The sequence below is a fragment of the Venturia canescens genome, chromosome 5 (genome assembly GCF_019457755.1).
Source record: "Venturia canescens isolate UGA chromosome 5, ASM1945775v1, whole genome shotgun sequence".
Classification (NCBI taxonomy): Eukaryota; Metazoa; Arthropoda; class Insecta; order Hymenoptera; family Ichneumonidae; genus Venturia; species Venturia canescens.
This window is the reverse complement of record NC_057425.1, coordinates 14,399,809-14,421,451: the sequence shown is the minus strand read 5'-3', so window position 1 is coordinate 14,421,451 and position 21,643 is coordinate 14,399,809. Positions and strand designations below refer to the sequence as shown.

The 21,643-nt window shown below is 37.5% G+C and overlaps 1 protein-coding gene across 1 annotated transcript; it reads left to right on the top strand.

The window, feature by feature from the left end:
* The first annotated feature begins 3,211 nt into the window (after window positions 1-3,211).
* Window positions 3,212-19,836, top strand: LOC122411629 (sodium/potassium-transporting ATPase subunit beta-2-like). Its single transcript, XM_043420585.1, has 6 exons — window positions 3,212-3,636; window positions 14,272-14,412; window positions 16,014-16,133; window positions 16,447-16,628; window positions 16,871-17,150; window positions 17,355-19,836. Exons 1-6 carry the CDS (start codon window positions 3,486-3,488, stop codon window positions 17,456-17,458), a joined length of 978 nt encoding a protein of 325 aa, XP_043276520.1. The 5' UTR covers window positions 3,212-3,485; the 3' UTR covers window positions 17,459-19,836.
* The last annotated feature ends 1,807 nt before the right edge of the window (window positions 19,837-21,643 follow it).

The following is a 21,643-nucleotide window of genomic DNA, read 5'->3' as shown; positions in this document are numbered from 1 at the left end:
GTTCACGAAAAGCAAGCATAAACCGAGGCGTCTTTTATTTGAAGAAAGATTAAACGTTATCTAGAGTCGTTGACACACCGATCTCTCGGTAAAGTCGAGGTTTTTTTCAAAATTTTCCAGTTGTAATATCAGATTAATTCATACGTGGTTGAATGATCAAACATTAAATTGATTACGGCGTGTGTGAGAAATTAACAATAAATTGGAAGTTCAATATTTCCTTGAACTGTCAAATTTCGAATTTTTTTATTTGCATTTCGATGATTCGGCAATAATATGAACTCCAAAGCTTGACTGATGGGTTTTCGAATTCGACTCTATTCACAATCTCAGCTGGATTGACGTCAAACCGTCGAGGATGCTGTCGCACGAGTCTCAAAAGACGGAATTGAGAAAATGTAGATGCAAAGCCGGTCGAGGGCGAGCATGCGGTAGCTTTCGTAAATTTTCCTTCCCAACTCCCTATACACAGAATACGTACGGCAATGACATTAATGTCAGTACAACACACACCGAGGGACAGGATGTGGTCAATTCAGAAGAGCCTCGTGTCTCGTGTGTGACTCAGATTATATGACTACTCCGCTTGCCACTGGTGACGCTCGTAACTGAATGGACCCATAATGTCCCAAGAGAAAAAGACAGAAAGAGAAAGAAGGAGAGAGACGGAGAGCGAGGGAAAAGAATGGCTAAAACACCGCCGGGCTGGGACAGCCTCGGGGCGGGGGTGAAGAGTTGGCGACGAGAATTTTATACACACACCGCCACTCTCGAATAGGACAATCGTTGCGATTCACATGACTCCTCCGTTTACATGCCGATGTTTCGTGGACGTAATCCTCTGTCACTAAACTGATGCTCAGTTCGAGCCCACTTTTCGTCTGACCTTAGCCACCACCGGCAATTTGTCCACACACACAACACACACACGCACACACACACACACACACATACACATTCACGTGCCACATATAAACGCCGCTTTTATGTATCTACACGATGCGTTTTAACGCGCGCGATTGTTTCAATGCATGAAAAAATCTGCCCCCTCCCTCTATTCAGTCGTTCTCACTTGTGACGAGAGCAAACTTCAATTTTACTTCCGGACACGAGGTTTAGCCTACACGACTGATAAAAAGCACAGTTTCATAAATCTTTGAGATCCTTCAGTCGTCAAATTGTTAGAAATCACTATATGACGGGGCTTATGATCGTTGCCAATCGGAATTAGTACAATGGTGCTCGTACTTTGTCGGTTTTCACACCACACGTGCGGCGGTGCAGAAGCAGACACACGGTGGCGAAATGAACTAGTGGCGCTGATATAGCACTTTGTACGTCCTGAACTGGACGCTGGAAAACACAAATAAAAGCGATACACAATATTTTTTCGTTCTCCGACATTATATTTCGCTTGACAAAGTTATTATTGCCGAATGCTTATTTCCAAATCTAAATTTATCAATTATTTTTGTAATTGAAAAAAAACTTGTATATTTGGAGTTTACAAAGTTTTAAATAGCATGCAGTTCCATTTGCGACCCTAATGCCCGTTTTCTCCGACGCGGTTCAAACTCAGTTCAATTTTTTTTATATAGTTTCGAAATAGGATGAACCGAGTTTAAACTCAGATTAACGTTCGAGAAAACGGGCATAAAAGATCGGTGGCCGTCTGGTGGTGTAAATTAAAACTGTCGGAAAGGTGATATTTACGGCTCGGAGTGCTGCCACCTGTAGGATTTACAGACCCGTGATATACACTCAGGTGTCATTTGACGAGCCGAAACTCGGAGCCCCGTTTTTCGGTAAATTGATAAAACTCATTAAAATATTAGAATATTGTTGAAATTACAACATTCCTGAATCGACGACAGCTCCAAGAAATTTTGCTCACTCAAATCCCGTTCAACTTTTATTTCAACTCAGCAGACTGCACTGGGGACATCGGAAGATTCAAGGTCATGGATATCGCGCGGAGAAGGAATCGTCCGCGATGAATTCCTACCATTTTTCTGTTCCTCCGATGTCGTGTTTTTAAAATGGATTTTCGTCGACCTCGCCGATTTCCCGAGCATAAAAGCGTTTAATCGTACAATGAGTCAAATTTTTAAATTGAGGATGTGCCGCTCCTGGTATCAATGGCTCGGAAAACTTCCGCAAACTGCCCAAGTCCGGATCTACCAAGATCGCCCACACTCGGACGTTCGCGCAGCTGTAAATCGTTTAAGCTCGCGTTATTAACATTACAATGAAATAAGACGGCGACGTACATTATTCGTTACAGCTGATATTAATCCACTTACAAAGCTTTAAAACGTTTATTCAGCATAATCGATCCAATTTCGAATTGATCGGTTTAATCGACCACAGCAATCTAAATTCGACGATGACATTTTGGTTTCTCATCCGCTACAAGGATCGCGCGGAGTAATTGCTGTCAAAGAAAATAACTTACGCTACACTCCGCAAAGCGCCACTTATGGGCCACTTGGGTCAGAACGATAAGACCGTAGAAGTGACGTGTGTTTTTCAACAAACGTGAAACCCTACGACCGATCGTGCGGTTTAGTGTTGCCGAATAATGCGCGGGAAATAAACCCCTCGCCAGATTGACAGCAGGGTGTTATAATCCTTTCGCAACATAAATACGCGTCCCATATTTTATTGGTGTTTTGATTGTGGCTTCTTGTACGAGTGAAGTTCATTTATATTCCGTGCATAATTTTCGAAAGCTCAAGAAATTATTTGTCACATACTGTCGCGTGTGACAGACTGGGCTAGTAAAATAAGAAGAGAATGGAAAAAATGAAATCCTGCTTCTGCGGTTAACCTCAAAATTGAAAAAAAAACGCGCCAGAAATAGCTCCGAATCATGCGGAAAGCCATTGTTGTTCCGTGTTCGAAGAACGCACTTCGAACGAATAAAGGGGCGCCTCGGTAGACTTTTTACTATACAACGGTAAATTTGAAACGTTCGCGGAAAAAATACTCGAAAAAAAAACAAGTACACGAGTGTCGCGTACGATGGAGAATCCGGCGTAAGTAAAGTGAATGGAAGGGATTTGGTCGTGTGGAATGAAGCAGGAAAGACCATGGTGAGTGTTATATAGAAAGCAGGGGGGCAAGTCGGTTGAGAACGAGTGGTGGGGAGTTTAAGCGAGTAGCTGAGGCTAACGCCTCTTCAGTCAACCTGGCATCGTCGTAGGATAATAAACACGGAGTCGCGGAGCCTCCAGGTCATTTCGAAAGCGTGTTTCTCATTCGGTGTTTAACGCGTCTTTCAGAAACGATTTTCCCCGACTCTCCATCACTCCTGTCTCTTTTTCGTTCGATCTTATTCTCGATGTGTTCACGCTTCGACTCGACGGTTCGCTAGAAAAAGTGCCGAGACCGTTAAAACGAATAAACTCATCGAATAATCCATCGTTCGTGTTGTTTATTATACCACTCTAAAAAAATAAACAATATAATTCAAAAAGTTCAAAATGGTCGCGAAAGATCCGTCGAGAACGTTGGTCACGGAGTCGATGAACCCGTATGAGAAACCGCCCAGTCTCAGCGCTAAACAATCGGTTAAAGCTTTTATTTATAATAAACAGACAGGTGCGTTTATGGGAAGGACCGCAAGTAGTTGGGGTAAGTAACTTCCTTCTTTTATATCGAACGAATTTTTATTTTTAAGAATATCGATAATTACGGACGCCATGACGTTAGCCGCGCGTTCTCATGCGATCCACTGTGAAAACATGGCTTCTGTATACAAACACGAATATATATGCACATTGCATATATATAAATTTTGTTTGGAAACAAAATCGAATACGTAGATAAAGAATTATACGGGCGGACGAACAGAGTCTACGAGCGTTGGAAAAGTATGGGCGTAACTTTTTCGCTTTCAAAAACGTGGCTCTCCATCTTCTTGTAGAACATCAGCGATCTTTTACGAAAAAATCATTGTTTCGTACAGAGAAAAATACGAATTGCAAGAATATATCGCCAAACGTAATAACAATAATGAATAGCTGCAACGTGTGCTCTGGCGTGTTTCGTACGGTACGCGAACTCCTCGGAGCACGCCCGGTCCCCCCACCTTTGCCCAGCCAACGGAATGAGCCTTTATGTTCGGTATGTTCACAGGTGGGTATGCATACATACACACGTATATGGACGCGTATCGACGGCGTGATCGAACCGTGGTAAAGATGTCTCTCTCGCTCCCTCACTATTTTCGATCTTCGATTTTAACGAGCTATGACACGATTCTAATTCTGGAACTTTACAAAAAATCAAAACAAAACGTGACTCGTCGACTTTTTTCGGCTTCCCACGATCGCGAGCATCGATTCACTATTAAAAATAAAATATAACGAGCATGAAAATAATCGACTCCGCACCCCGCGTCCTCGGACTATACCGGCGGCGTGTCTCAGAAAGTTTATGAATCATGCTCATTACGATATGACTCGAAGTATAATGAGAAGTAGTGGAGGGGGGCGCCGGACACTGGGAACGACAATTACTCGCACTGTGTGTATGTCCTGGCTTATTTGCTTGAATATATCTATATGTATTCGTGCGTACTTGAACGTACACACACAACCTGGCTGAAAGCGCGTTCTTTCGTTCACTATCACTCCAGTGCTTCGTATCCGTACGGAATGCAACTGTGCAACTAAACGTAACGTCCATAATGGACGTATGCGGTAACCATGGTTACCGATGTTGTACGAAGACACTCGACCACTCCCGAACGGGTTCGTTTACTGGACACTCTGGGAATGGGACATTACACCGGTAGATATTCATTTTTTCTAGCATACGACGATCGAAATTCAAATCCTCGATACATTTATTCGACATTTTACGTTTTTTTCGCTCTCTCTTTTCAATGAATGTGTTTTTTTTAAATATATTTTTATTAGAAGGTTTGTGGGGTTTTAGCGGATCTACCGAGTTGCGTCGGGTTATTTGCTCTGGATTTGGTAAATTTTTGAACCCAAATTGAAAGTCTCGCGAAAAAAATGAGATCGAAGATTCAACATGGCGGACGATAATAACAACAGATGTTCCCGGTTATCGAAAGCCACTACGAGAAGCACGTGTATGGTCGAATATTAAAACTGCGAGAATTGGAAATGGCGGCGGTCTTGTTCGTGTGAAGTTTTTTCTCTTCGTGTGTGCGTTACGGTCGCACGATTTATGCGGCATTCCACGAAACACTGACCCCCGTAATTCAAGACTCACGAGACAGATGTCATTTCAGTCGGGGATTTTTTAATTTGGGCGGGACTCGTAGATATTTAACACGCATTCTACCAAATTATTGGACTCTTATTCTTTTATGACGTTTCCAATAACTTTTATGTACATAATAAGAATGTATGAAAAAAAGGTTATACAAGGAAATTTAAACCGCCCTGAAATAAATCGAATTTTCCATCATTCTGACACTCGGTTTTCAGTCATTTCTATGAGAGCATATGAAAACAAAGTCCTTTAAGGAAAATCATGCTTTATTTGTGATTGAAAAAAGCAACTGAACTTTTTCCCTCTTTTGATGACCAAAGAAACGATTAACCCTACACCTCATGTGCCTTTTTTCATACCCTCAACCTCATGACCGGGGTTTGAACGCACCCCACTCTTTTTCTGCTTATAAATCCGGTCCTACGATGCTAAACTGACTTTATCCTACACCATTTTCTTCGTTTTTTTATAACGAAAAGAATGATGTACGATAAAACTAATTTCAATTGAATTTATATATAAAAAAATCCGTCGATAATCATTCGATAATGTCGCTTGTTGGGACAGGAGCGTAGTTTGAAGTTCGCTTGGGGTGTGCTCACACCCCAGTCATGCGTTCTAGGGTTAAAATTTATTCTCGCAATTATTCAAATTCCCTACAGCCATTTTATATTTGTATGCGTATTATTGCGTATGCATATCTATATTTTAAACCAGCTGGCTCACGGTTTTGTCAAACCTTCCACCGTTTGTGTCGTTATTACTCGTTAACCTCAAATGAGTGTTTTTCTTTTTCCATTCCCGAGTTATTTCACAAGGCTTTCTCAAGACATCATTGATATAAAAAAACATTTTATTTTCTTATTCTCGTTTATGACGCTGAAGTTTGCAACGTTAGAGTCCAACGAAATGACGAAAAAAAAGTCTCGAATAATTCCAGTTAATCTCCAGTTTCGTTCCCCCCCGAATTTGCAAATCGTACTTTTTCAAGCTCCACCAATGATTCGTGGAATAAAAAATTGTTTTTATTTTTTTTTGGCTCTTTTTTGGCTCTTCAAAGTTGGGAGGATCCTATTTCATTGAATCCAAATCGTGGCATTGGGAGTATGCCTGCCATAAGAGCTTGTGTATAAGCCTTCAAAAAATGTGATTTTCGTTAATTGTTTTCTCAACAACTCTGACGGTAGATCGTATAATAATTCCGGCAATTTTTACGGTGGATATTTTTAGCATATTTCCAAATTTCGATTCCTGAAGTTGGAATCTTCGATTTTCATTAGATTCGCGTGAGCTTCCTCAAGGAAAATAATTTCTATGGAATCGGAACGGCGATTGTTTCGAATTTATTTATTTAAAATTGTTTGAATTCGAATTGAGTGGAGTTTGAATATAGGAACGATGATTTTTTGGCAAATAGATCATTCTGGAAAAAGAATGAAGAAAATTCTTTTCGCATATTCCCACAGTGGCTACAATGGTTTGGAATCATAACAAAGGTAAAAACATTTCATACTGTGTTTACCTATACATGTATGCTGCAATGTTTGAACAGTGGAAATTCTGAGGTGATTTTAAGAGCGCCAAAGTTGCAGGAGTTTACAATCAACGGGCTGATTCTTTTTATCCCTATTTTTGTTACGAACTCAAACGAGAGAAAGCATTGAAATTAAACATGAAAAAAAAAAAAAAAACAATGCGCAAGTGCTTATTTTTCAAATATTTTTCGTCAATGTTAGAAATAAATACAATAATATTCCAAAAAATATTTATGGGAGGAAATGAAGGTGAAATTGTCGTGCCCGCGAAAACATTCGCTAAATTCGATTGTCTCTCTTTTTACGGCGCTGAAATTTGCAACGTTGGAGTCCAACGAAATGAAGGAAAAAAAGATTTGATATTCACCAATTTTTTATTTCACGAATCATTGGTGCGGGTTGAAAAACTACGAATTGCAAATTCGAGAGAGAACAAAATTGGAGTTTTACCGGAATTATTCGAAAGTTTTTTTAGATCATTCGATGGACCCCAACGTTGCGAGCTCCAGTGTCATCTCTTTTTCTATAACAAAATCATTTTCATACGGAACGATTTTTTTTTTTAAATTCACCCTCGAAATGATTATATTTTGTAGAATTTTTTATTGAAATTGAAACACTGACAGGAATTCGATACAAAGCCCTTAATAATTCGGGCGAAAAGGGCTGCAAGAAATATCTAGGAAAATTAATTCAACGCTTGAATAACCCTGAAACGATTCTCGGGGTGTCAAGTTTGAACAGATTCTCAATATTTCGAGCGATATAAAATAAATTTGAAGAATTAAATTTTTGCTGTTTTCCCTTCCTTATAATATGAGCATTTCAAGTGCGGAGAAAATCGGTGTTCAGATCATTCGTATTACTCAGAATACACCACGTGGAGGTTGTCTGTCTTAATTCTCCTGGCCCAATGATTTCACGCACACACTACTCTGAGACACTCAAAACTCACCTCAACATTCTCAAGTGTCCAACGACTCTGCGCACACACCGGGAGATGCTAAACACCCACCCTATTATTTCTGTTCTGACTGAAAAAGATGTTGGCTCGTACAATATTCAAAACCTTAGGTTCACTCCTTTGAAGGTGAAACTTCGATTTCGATGACGCTGAAGTTTGCAACGTTGGAGTCCAACGAAATAATCGAAAAAAACTCTCCAATAATTCCAGTAATTCTCCTATTTTGTTCCCTGCCAAATTTGCGATTCGTAGTTTTTCAAGCTGCACCAACGATTCGTGAAATAAAAAATTGGTGAATTACAAACGTTTTTTTCGTTCATTTCGTTGGACTCCAACGTTGGAAACTTCAGCGTCGTCGATTTCGGCCACTCGAAAAGTTTCTTTTCGGGTTCACGATGAAGACTACGTCGTCGTTAAGTATCGCTGCAATAAGGAAACATGAATTTATCAAAATAAAAAAAATAACGTATTCTTCGTGCACTCTATAAAATTCTTGAAAAATCGTAAATTCAGCAATCGTACTCTTGCCCTGAAATGTCCTCAAAAACGATATTTAAAAAAATGCCTCAATTCCCGCCCATAGAACGAAAAAATTTCACTAAAATTGATTAATGAAGTTCACGCGAATCTATTGGAATTCGAAAATTCCAACTTTAAGAATTGAAATTTGGAAATATGCTAAAAACCGTGAATTTATTCCCGGAATTATTACTATCGTCTAGTTCTCGATAAAGCAATTAACGAAAATCACATTTTTTGAAGCCTTTTACACAGGCTCTTATAGCAGGCACCTCCCTGTGCGACGATTTGGATTCAATGAAATAGGATCCTCCCAACTTTAAAGAGCGAAAGACGAGAATAAGAAAAAATGATGTTTTTAGATATTAATGATGTCTTGAGAAAGCCTCGTTACCAAAGAAAATCACTTGGGAATGGAAAAAGCAAAACACTCATTTGAGGTTAACGAGCAATAACGACATAAACGGTGGGAGATTTGAGAAAACCGTGAGCCAGCTGGTTTAAAATACAGATATGCATCCGCATACAAATAGAAAATGACTGTTGTCACATTTTGCTTGACGATTTTACTACGAAAGTATTTTAACCACTATCATGATATTAAGAATTTATCAATCTCAAAAAATAAGTTACACATAATTTTAATAATTGCGAGAATAAAACGACGCTGAAGTTTCCAACGTTGGAGTCCAACGAAATGAATGAAAACAAAATGATACATCCATCAGTTTTTTATTTCACGAATCGTAATTGTGTAGATTGAAAAACTACGAAATATAAATTCGGCAGGAAATAAATTGGAGAATTGCTGGAATTATTGAACAATTTTTTAGATCATTTCGTTGGAACGTTGCGTTCCAACGTTGCAAACTTCAGCGTCATAATTTTAATCGTTGTTTTGATCATCAAAAGAGCAAAAAAGTTCACTTGCTTTTTTAAATCACAAGTAACGCATGATCTTTCTTAACGACGCTGAAGTTTGCAACGTTGGAGTTCAACGAAATGAACGAAAAAAAGATTTATAATTCATTATTTTTTTATTTCACGAATAATTGATGTGGCTTGAAATATGACGAATTGGAAATTCGGCAGGGAACAAAATTGCAGATTTACTGAAATTATTTGAGAGTTTTTTTAGACCATTTCGTTGGACTCCAACGTTGGAAACTTCAGCGTCATCTTTCTTAAGGAGGGTGGATCGCGACGATACAATGTTGCCCGCTAAACCATGTTAAAAATATTAAGAATTTTAAAATAATAAGAATTTCATAAAATTTGGTAAATGTATTCTTCAAAAACATATAAGACAATATACATTTTTTTAGATTGCTCTACCACATAGCTCTCGAGTAATTGAACACTAAAGTTCACGTGTATAAGCACAGACTTTACATATGTAGAGTTATACATCTCGTGCATGAGAACTTCGATTTAACCCTCAATTATTCGATAACCATGTGGTAAAAAAATTTGAAAAAAATTGTATTTGTATACTCGATGCCAAAGAATGTTATCACCAAATTTGATAAAATTCTCATTATTTTGATTTCGTGATTCACCCTCCTTAAATCGACATTCCTTAGGGTGTTATACCCAACTTATTAACAATGGATTGTGTATATATACGGAAATATATAGGATAAACATACGAGGTACAAAATTATTCAATTGACATAGTTAACTGTTATAGTTACGAGAGAGCACGTGTACCAACAAGTAGATTACTCCATACATATGCATACTGCGTGTTAGCAGTTCCGTACAATCAAATCTCTACTGCCCCAGAGTACAAGACCTTGAAAGGTTGCACTCAAGTATCAAACAAGTGACGATGCTTCAACGGTGTACAAACAATCATTTCTCATCATTATAATTGTGATTTGCTTCCGTCACGCGCATCGTTGTTAAATCAATTATTAACGCTTTTTGTCGTAAAATGAAAAATAATGAAAAATTTAAGTATTTTTGAATCTTTATCGACATTCTTCCAGAACTTCTGTGAACGATAAATATTCATTAATTTTAATTGCTCCATTTCTTATTTTGCACAGGATATTGTTTTTTTTGTTTTTCTTCAAGTTTTGGAAAGGCTGAGAATAGAGAGAAAGGCGGGAAAAGTGAGGTTCGAGCTCGAATGGTATAGCCACAGAAGTCTGGAATCGGAATGCAGAAGCCCTATGAGGTGGGATTGAGGGACAGACGATCCTTCATTTGAAAGTTCCTCGTAGTAAATTCCTCGCCAGTTGATATTCCGCTGTCCCATATATACTGTGATCACAAGCCCGCAAAGAGTTAGATCCAGGGCGTATCACACTCATAAATCGACGAACAAAACGCATTGTTTGGATCGTTGGAGTCGAACGAAAAGTTCTAAAGAAACTCTCGAACAATTCCAGTAAATTTATAATTTCGTTCCCTGCCGAATTGAAATTCGTTATTTTTCAAGCCACATTAATGAATTAATGATTCGCGAAATAAAAAAATGATGAATTACAAATATCGTTTTCCTTCATTTCGTTGGACTCCGACGTCGCAAACTTCAGCGTCGTTGTTCGAAGATACTGTAAAGTCCGCTGACGCGGTTCGCACCTTCGAATACCGTCCCCGTACGCGCGTTACCTGCCGAACTTCCAGTCGTCCTCACAGATGTCGCAAGAGTCCAACTCGCGAGGCGCGAAATTTGAAGCTTTTATTCTCCATGAAGGAAAATAATATTTTTAATTCACTAATTATTTTGGTGCAGCTTTTGAAAAACTACGCATCTATTGCAAAAACTATTGCAAATTCGGCAGGGAACAGAATTCGAGATTTACTCTAATTATTCGAAAGTTCATTAAAATCACTTTGCAAACGTCGCAAACTCCAGCGCCATGTTTCCTCAGGCAGAATCCGCCCGAAACGAAACTCGGAATGGAAGAAAGGGGAAATAAAGTTGAAGCCGTAACGAAACTATATAACAGTCGAGTTACGATCACGACCCGTCGAGAGAATCCGGAAGTACTTTGATGCACAAGGTTCCAACGAGAAACACGTACCCGCACATTCGCCGTGTATGCACTTGCATCCGTGCGCATTCAAATGTGTACCTACGCCTATTTATACACATACGCATAGGTCTCGGTGTGCGTTTTACATGTGCACATATAAGTAGAAACGTGCGTGTGTACGAAGTCTCGGCTGAATGGCAATTGTTGAACTTCCCTTAGCGCAAACGTGTACAACGAGGTCAATTGGCCTTAAATGGAAGCATTACGAGATTACGTAACATAGGGCCATTCCGAAGGGTACACCCACGTTGGTACGAGCCAGTGGGGCCTTTTACTCCCATAGCTTGTGCCTGTGCCGCGATCCCCGACATCGCGAGTCTCTTCATTAACACGAACCCGTAACCCACAGATTTTTATCGAGATTATCAGATTAACACGATATTTTTTTATTTTTATTTTTAAAACACCAGCATCGAGCCATTCCGGTCCGTTTGAACTTGAACCGTTCGACAACGAGTCCCCGCTCCGCCGCGCGGATTCTTCGATAATAGTCTCGCCAAGGGATTCGCTTCGACTTCGTTAATCCGATTTTCCGATCGGAGCAGCTCCTCCTTCGGGTCTCGATCGATTTTTTCCATCTCAATGCTGTGCATTTTTTTAGTTTCGGAATAAAAAACATGGAATGGGCTTCGAAATGAGATTGGAATTGCGGAGCTTCGAGCTCGTGGGGACAATGCAGAAACGCGTTGACCGAGAGGCGCAAAACGTGCACGTTTATCGTACTCTGTTTGGTAAAGTGACACCGAAGGGATAAGAGCTGACTACCGAATGAACGAGATTGTACCGTCTCACGTTTCTCAATCCGTGCACAGTCACAGGGATCGCTTGTTGTGTCTTTTCAAATCTTTTACACCTGAGACATAAGCAGGATTATTGAACCACCTGGAAAATCGATCCTGATGAGACGAATGTAGATTAAAGCGATTAAAATGCAAGCGGAGTAAAAATTATTGCGTAAAATTGATCGGATACGCTCATATTATTGAAGACTCGTATCATAAAGCAATCAAATGACGCTGAAGTTTGCAACGTTAGAGTCCAACGAAATGACGTAAAAAAAGTCTCGAATAATTCCAGTTAATCTCCAGTTTCGTTCCCCCCCCCCCCCCCCCCCCCCCCCCCCCGAATTTGCAAATCGTACTTTTTCAAGCTCCACCAATGATTCGTGGAATAAAAAATAGGTGAATTACAAATCTCATTTTCATTCATTTCGTTGGACTGGAACGTTGCAAACTTCAGCGTCGTGGCAGTCAACGGAATTGGAGGGCTTCATTTTCATTCTGTATTGAGCGATGTAAGGTTTTTTTTCTTCGTGATGGCTTTCGGAATGTTGGACACGTGGAAGGATTGGCTTATCGGAGGCTCGTAATTCCGTGAATTGGAAAAACGACGTCTCTTTTATAGAGCTAAGAAGAGTCCTACACACATGTGTGTATGGTTTACGTGTGTGTGCATTGATGTTACACATAAAACGTCCTTGCGCCGTAGCGGCGAGACGAGAGAGCATCGAATCAGCGCGTAATTGGATTGCTCCATTTGACAAGGCATTTTGATCCTCTTACAAATTGAACCACGAGAACTAACATAATTAACCCCATATGCGCCATCGCAAAAAGCACTATCGCCTTTCAAAAAATTCTCTCCCGTTTCACAATCAGACGAACCCTTGTCTCGCATTTGTTTGTGCATTTGATCCCAGGGTCGTGTCTCTCATTGGAGCCTGATGGAAACGAAGGATCAGCTGCGGCTGGGGAATCAAAAAATCATCCTTTCCAATCTTTCAATTAAGGAGGTTGAGGCGTATCTTATGTTAAAACTATTTTCCAACTTTGCACATTAAAATTTTTTAAACAGAAAGCTTAAGACGGTATTAAATTTCTGGCGGGATATGCCGGTGATTCACCGTCGTGAAATTGAGATATTTATTGTTGAAGTTAGCAATTTTTTGAAAGCTTCCATAAGAGCCCATGTTTAGTTTTGTCATTTTCAACAATGAATATCTCGATTACCAGGCGGTGAAACCTCTCCAAATTTTTCACACATAATTAAGCGCTGTTCAAGAAGATTCACGTAAATTTTCAATTCATTCATTCGGAATAATAAAATCTAATGTATTTTTCGTATGATGTCCTATATATATCGCTTCAACTTCCTTAAACGGCTCAGTCGTCAACCCGAATTGCTGCGTGAAAAAAGAAAAATCGATTCATTTTTTCTTCCCGGAAATCCGCTCTTACGTGCCTTCCAATGCTCCTGTAAAAAAAAAAAATTGTCAGCGGATTGTATCGACTGGAGTAATTCGAATTGGAAAAAATAAAGGAAAAAATTGTACTTTAGTAGAAATAGGAATGGATGGTGCAATCGAAATATTCAGGGTGTCTATAAATTTTTCTTTTTTTTTTCGAAAAAATTGAAATTTTTCCAATGAATATCGATTTTTATTTATATAATTTCATTATTTTTCAACTTTTAAGGTTCTCGGTACATCTTAGAATATCTTCGAAGTGGTGTCATTAGAAATAAGCTGAATTGAAAATGTTTTTTTTTGTAATGGAAAAAAAAGAATAGAAAGCGAAAAGATCCTACTTTGAAGAATTCAGAAAACTTGTGGAAAATGTCGAAGTTTCTTATAGAGAAAAGAAAAAAATTAAAAATCACAACCATCCCGAAATTTTCGTTTTTTATCGAAATTCTCAAAAAAAAAAAAAAAAAAAACATCTTCGACATTTTTTCTGAAAAGTACATTCGAAGACAAAATTTTAAAAAAATGCCATTATTCTGAAAAATTTCTTTGGTACGGTAGAAAAGGATAAAAAAGTTTCCGCGATATCGAAAAGGGTCGAGTTCAAAAATGGCCGATTTGGTCTAGAATGCCCCATAAATGTTATTAACGATATAAAATACGTTTGTTGATAGAATTTGTGAGGTAATGCTTGTTATTTGATTATTGTTTCAGGAAAAATTGGTCTCTTCTACTTGGTATTTTACGGAGTTTTGGGCGCTTTGGTAGCAATCTGTTACTGGGGATTTTCGCAGACTCTGGATCCAAGAATTCCGAGATGGCAGCTCGATCGCTCAATCATAGGGACCAGTCCTGGTGAATATTTCAAACCGCCGATACAAATCGTATAATCGTTACCCAGACATACGCTTACAAAATCGTTCACGTTCTTGTTAAATAATTCTATGAGATACGTGCAAACTCGAAATAATTTACTGATTATGTAAATGAGACGCGTTCGCGTTGACCTTCCCTAATTTTCTATATGATTCATTCAATTTCAACGTCCTCGCTCTCGCTCTTCGCACACTTCCCGTTCGTCAATTCACTTTTACATCGACCACGTCATGCTTTTCCTTCATTGATGTATTATTGTACTATTTTTACTGACCAGATTCGTCCTAGATAAAAATCCATAAAACTACATTGAGAAAAAAAGTGATTGGAACATCGAAATGTGGAATTACGGGGTGCCAATGATCATCCAAAAATTAAACATGATTAAGCGAATAAAATAGTTTCAGATCGAACTGCAGATTCATTCTCTCCGAAAACATTGCAGTTAAGGAAGTTGAGGCCGTACAGTCATTTTTTTACCCAAAAGTCATGACCTGTACCTTTCAAAAGTTAGGCCAGTTTACAGTTTGGCAATATTGCATACACTTTGAGGAGTTTCGGTACAGGCAATACAATGTTGCCATGCTAAACCATGCTAAAACCATAAAAAATTTCAAAAAGTTTAGAATTTTATAAAATTTGGTGAACATAATTCTTTAGTGCCAAATTTTTCAATACAAATTTTTTAAGATTTTTTTTCTACACAGTTATCGAGTAATTGATCACTAAAGTTCACGTGTATAAGCATAGCGTTTTCATATATATAGGTATATATTCCGGGCATAAGAAATCTGCTTTAATGCGTAATTACTCGATAACTAAGTAGAAGAAAATTTTGAAAAAAATTGTGTTTTTGCACTTGATGTTGAACAACATTATCACCAAGTTTGATCAATTTCTTAATATTTAGACTTTTGTACCGAAACTCCTTAAAGGAGAGTTGGGAAAAAAAAGACGAAAAACTGGTGAAAGCTCAGTCGAAAACACGGACGGTGACGATCTTAGCTTCGAAAAACTGCACGGGAAACGGATCATTATTAACCTAATCTCAGCAAATCTCCTAATAAATCTGAAAAAATTGACATTATTCAGCAAGCCTTGCTCATGTTGCCCAAAAAATTTCATATTTTTAGCATCATTTTTAACGGAGATATCACTGAATGTTTCTTGACTTCCATAAGGTTATTTGGCTCAAATTGTTATTGATTTTTCTCAGCAACGACGCTCCTAAACTGTCTGGAAATTCAACTGATTTTTGTTTACACTCCACTTTATAAGATGCAATCGGTTTAAAAGCGATTACATCATTTTCATTCTGATGCCTCAACTTCCTTAAATGAAGAAAACTCTTCAAATAGCATCGATCGCTATTGAATCAACAATTTTTTTCTCAGTGTACATTACAAAATTTCATTTTCTTATTTTTTGACATTCGAAAAAATTGTATTGTATTCATTGTTGTTCGATGCAACAATAATTATGTGGGTTAGCATGTTCCCAAAGTGCTAGTTCAATTACCAATTTTTCATGTCGTTCAAGCCATCATGATATAATGAGCCCTTTTTATTTTCTCATTAAAGGTCTTGGATTTCGACCAGCTCCACCGTCGGAAAATGTCGAGAGTACTCTTATATGGTTCAAGGGAAGCAACCGAGGAAATTTCCAGCCCTGGGTGGACTCCCTGTCAGATTTTCTTAAGGGTAAGACCGACTCCGAATTCAAATTTGCAATTTAGACTGAAAAAAAAATCTTAATCAATAGCACAAATAGTTTGTTCAGCAATTGTATTTGAAAAAATATATATAAATGATTTCTCTGTGCAATCAGTCCGTTTTTGTATCCCGCACAGTTTCGAAGGGCCGAATGACTATTTGAAAGAACAAAACTGTCGGAAAAAACTAATAATTATCTTATTTAGCTCGACAATTGCAAAAAATGAGCAAATATGAATGCGAATTTTTCTTTCGCATCTTCGCGATGTACTCAAGTGCTCATTATTGTTTTTGTTCCCAGACTACAGAAAGCCAGGTAGGACTCCCGGTCGTGGTGCGAATATAAAACCTTGCGATTACAATCAACCCCCGGCTCCGGGACAAGTTTGTGTACAATCAGTCGACGATTGGGATCCGTGCATCGAGCGTAACTCTTATAATTATCACAAATCTGCGCCTTGCGTCTTCCTGAAGCTGAACAGGGTAATGAAAAAAAAATAATAATTTAGAATCAAGAGATAGAAAAAGAGCAAAAAATTAAAAAAATAAAGACTTCAACGATAATGAAATGAAAAAAGTGTTTGATTCTCATTTTTTTGGATTCGTTTTTTTGTTTTTCAAGTGGACTGTTGATTCTGTGTCGTTTTGAATTATGATAATTTCAGTGCACTGCAATCAATGAAATGCACAAATGGTACATATTTTTTTGTTTCGGGTTATTACAGATTTATGGTTGGATGCCCGAATTTTACAACGATACATCAAACCTCCCAGAGAATATGCCACGATCACTCAAAGATTACATAATTAGTGCCAAAAGCCCGGATCCGAAAGCTCTGAATACGATTTGGGTCTCCTGCGAGGGTGAAAATCCGGCTGATATGGAAAACGTTGGACCCATTCGTTATATACCACGTCAAGGTTTCCCCGGTTATTATTATCCGTTCGAAAATTCAGTCGGATACCTTAGTCCTCTCGTAGCCGTTTATTTCGAGAGACCACAGAGTGAGTTGTATTTCAGAAATTTCATTACAATTTCAACTATGAAGAAATGTCATTTTTTCAAGGCAATGACAGATTCACTGGCAAAAGTATATTGCTCGCTTAAGTTACTGTTACGATTAATTAACCAAACCTCATCAGAGTTAATTGAGAATGGAATTTGATCATCATTGAATATTGAGGAAAATTTGATGTTTTTTCTCACAGCTGGTGTTTTGATCAACGTCGAATGCAAGGCTTGGGCGAAGAACATAAAACACGGCCGAAACGAGAGAGTAGGCTCAGTGCATTTTGAGCTTCTGATCGATTAGAAAACGGAGAGACGACGGAAAAGAAATGGAAAAAGATTAAGAAGAAAAAGCAAGAGAAGAAGAAGAAGAGCCACGAAAAATGGAAGCGGTGGAGGAGGGAAGCGTAGCAGGGGTGGACGAAGCGGAGAGCGTTTTTATTTTCTTTTCCTCACAACATCCAGAGAGGCCTCATTAGATATTATCATTGAATCTCAGAACGAAAGAAAAAATACTTTTCGTTTCGTACCAACGTAAAATTTCATCTCGATGTATTTTCACGGGGGCGCGTATAAGTATGATTGAATAGGAGATGAACGAAAAGAATGATTCGCGAATGATGGAAAAAAAAAACACAGTAAACCGAAGTGGAAAGTCTTTTTCCGTCGTCTAATTTATCATTAGAAACTCGATCTGAAAGTTTAACGATATTTATAAAAGTCTCTTCAAAGAGGCATGATTATTTTTTTTTTGGTCTAAACTAGACTAGATGCGCGATGATTTATTGTAAATAATAGTACGATCTTTCAGATCGTTCTCGAGTAGTCAATCGGTTCTCGTTGGACTGAATTTCTTTTGGTCGTTTGTTCGTCTAATGTATATCTTTTTTTCGATTGATATACGACACGATAAATCGCGAAATAATCCGCGACGTAAAACGTCTCAAAACACTTTTAAGATTCTCAGTTTTCTCGCAAATTAATGACATATCAGGATAGACTATTAAGATAATATTGTTCTCATCGTTAGACAGTAAAAGATAATAACACCATGCTCTAATAACGATTTTGAGCTCGGTGTCGTTGGAATCCAACGAAATTCCGTATGTTTTTTGCTCTCGCAACACTTTTGAGCTGTTAAAAACTAAATCTGCAGAAAAATTTGGAGAATTTGAAAAAAGTTACAAACTAACGGATGCATAACTACATTTCGTCCCATTCCAACGGCCCACTAACTTCAATAATCATCTCTTACACACGTTTTCCATATCATTCTTAAGATTCCTCTCTATTTTTATATTTCGATTGATAAAGATTTTTTAAAATATAATGATTCAAAGAATCAAAATTTGAATTCTAATTGTGAAATTGTTCTTTCTCTATGTTATAGTATCTGAAAATGGAAAAGTCATGTAAACCGCTCTTCGTTGAGTTGTTTCTCGTTGATTATTTTTCCTGATTTTTTCTACTTGATACATATTTCGAAAATCATCCTGGTCGTGTCGAAGCATTAACAGGTGGAGAGCTTGGATCGCAAACTCTTTCTTTTTTTGGTTATTTATTACACATGGAAAAAAAAGTAACGCGCGCTTTCATAGCTCGACACTTTCTAGAATTTCTCAATTTTTTATAAGTGAATAAAAAGAAAAATTTGCTAAATTTACCGATATTTACATGAAATAATAGCGACGATTTATATTGGAAATGTTTTTTATTCTAATAAGAATTTTCTTCGTTCGATGAACTGTTTTTACTTGCGTTGTTGACAACATTGTTCTCTAAGTATTTTCTGAAATTGTGACCAATTCTTTAAAAATAAGATAATCTATACAAAGACAAATTATTTTTTCCAATACATTAATTATTTTTCCAAAAGAAAAAATAGAAAGAAAAAAATTAAATAAAATTTTACCATTTTATTGCAGGATCTTGTGCTAAAGTAATACTAATATTGAAAATCATTTTTACATATATTCATTTTATGTACGATAAAAAAGTAGTTGAGTGTATATTGATATCGAAATATCCACGAAAAGAAGGAAAAAAAGAAAAGAAAAAAAAAACACGAATTACGAAATATTCGTACGTGAATATTTTCTTATACACATTGCATATTTGATGATAAAATTTTTGCATAGACATATTATTCCGTACTGGAAATACTGCCAATATAAAGACCAATATCATGTACCGTTTGATCCGTAGTAAGTGTTAGAATTAACGAAGCTGCCACGTGTTGAATAAACATAAAGGAACAATATTCATAGTGCTGCGATATAAAAACGAGTAGTGACTAGATATTTGAGCATGGCTATCAGAGCTCGTTCGTGATTTTTTAGAAACTCTTGAAAATATTATATTCATTGACAAGTGCCATGTCAATATTTAACAATTAAAAGAACTTTCAGAAGTAACGTTTGTATGGGAACATCGATTTGTCCATTAGTGAACTTTATGGTTAAACGTGTACCCGAATTTTCTATACTTTCTCAAAAGACAGTCTGTTGGCAAAAACAATATTGACTGTGAAATCCATCGATTGAAATGGCATGGAATTGATAAATGAAGTTTACATCCTTTCAAGCACTTCTTAAATAGCTCTAGTTATGTATACGCCTATAATACCAAAAATTTGTAGAAAGACATGCATTTTTTCCCCAAATAATTATTTATTGACAATGATTAATTTGTAAAAAGTAAAATCAAACTGTTTTGAATCCTGCACGAATTCATGTTCCCGGGCAGTGGCAAAGGCAACGGAACAACGAGAGTTCATTTTGGAAACGTTCGGCTCTTTAATCGATCTACCGAACACTTCGACATTTTAGTAAATTTCCAAAGGCATTTTTTTTCAATTTCACAATCGATTGGTACAAAACGGACCATAGTTTGAAGGAAAAAAAATCTTGTACCATTTTTTCCATCGGTCGTTCCGTTTTTCGATAAAAGAGATTATGGAATTCGCTGCTGTCACACTCGTGACAGTGTCACGTCCAGAAGGGACGAACGCGGTTGAAAGAAAGATTCGAGAAATAAAATTTGGTTCCGTACGGAACTAAAACAGGCAATTCTTAATTAAAACTAATTTGTTTCAATCCTTTCCCGAAATTTGAAAGATCACAATATTTCGATATTAAATCCTAGACCTTTCGGCCAGGTTGGTGACAGCGTAAGTTACTATAAATTTTATTTTCTCGAATCATTTTTTTAACCGCATTCGTCCCTTCTGGACACAACAGGTCGAACACTATTGCAGATCATTCTGAAATTGCAACTGAATAACAAATGTATGCCAATATTCTAGTAGATTGAGTTTCCGAAATCACACCTTACTTAGCCCAGGTCTATTGAACATGTCATCAATTTGATCCCATATTCCCGCAATCGTATTTAGTATTTTTTGAAACATTTGTCTATTAAATTCATCAAGTTCATGATCTATGACTCATTCCAATATTAAAGAATATTAGGATCTGAAAAACACGAAATGCGTAGGATTTTATCCTTATGCTGAAAGGATTTAAGGCTTACGGTTTGACCCTGAAACTTAAGTAAAATTGAGTAAAAATGGGAGGAGTGCTCAGGAGGTCTTTTCTTGAATTTTTCATTCTTTTCTTCAATGACAGTATGATTATACTTGATTTTTAGCCATCGATGAAAAAAGTCATTATTACGAGTGGTTCGTGATGATTTTATTACTCATTCTCCCTTAAGAGGATGGATCAGTCGGTATATCGCAGCCGTGAGTGCGAGAGAGATAGCTGCAAATTTCGAAATCGAAATTCTTTGGCACAGTTTGACCGATTAAAAAAAGGCTCTGTCAGTCGATTTTTTCCATCCTTCTGCGTAAGCCAACAGAGCCTTTTTTTAATCGGTCAAACTGTGTCAAAGAATTTTCGAAATCGAAATTCTTCGATCGAAAATCGAAAACTGTGTCAAAGAATTTTCGAAATTGAAATTCTTTGACACAGTTTGACTGATTAAAATAAGGCCCTGTCAGCCTACGCAGAACGATGGCAAAAATCGACTGACAAAGCCTTTTTTTAATCGGTCAAACTGTGCCAAAGAATTTCGATTTCGAAATTTGCAGCTATCTCTCTCGCACTCACGGTTGCGATGTACCGACTGATCCATCCTCTTAATGACACTGTTTCGTAGAACTCGATAGTTGGGAAGTAGTATTACCTGACGAACTTTACTCTATTAGGGATCATTGCTCAGAAATATAACTAAGAAAATATAACGTCTGTCTAATTAGTTATTTATCTTGCAGCATTAACACTTATCATAATTTCAAACTCTCCTTAATCACAAATTGCGGGGCTGCGATGATTACACATCACAAGTATATACAGAAAAAGTTGTGTTTATCAATTTTTTATTTGGGCTAAAGCAAAGGCTATCGATGATTGTTTAACCCTCTCAGACCGAGACCTATTTCGCGTTGACGGAAAATGATTCCCTTCATAATTTTATCTCAAAATACTTT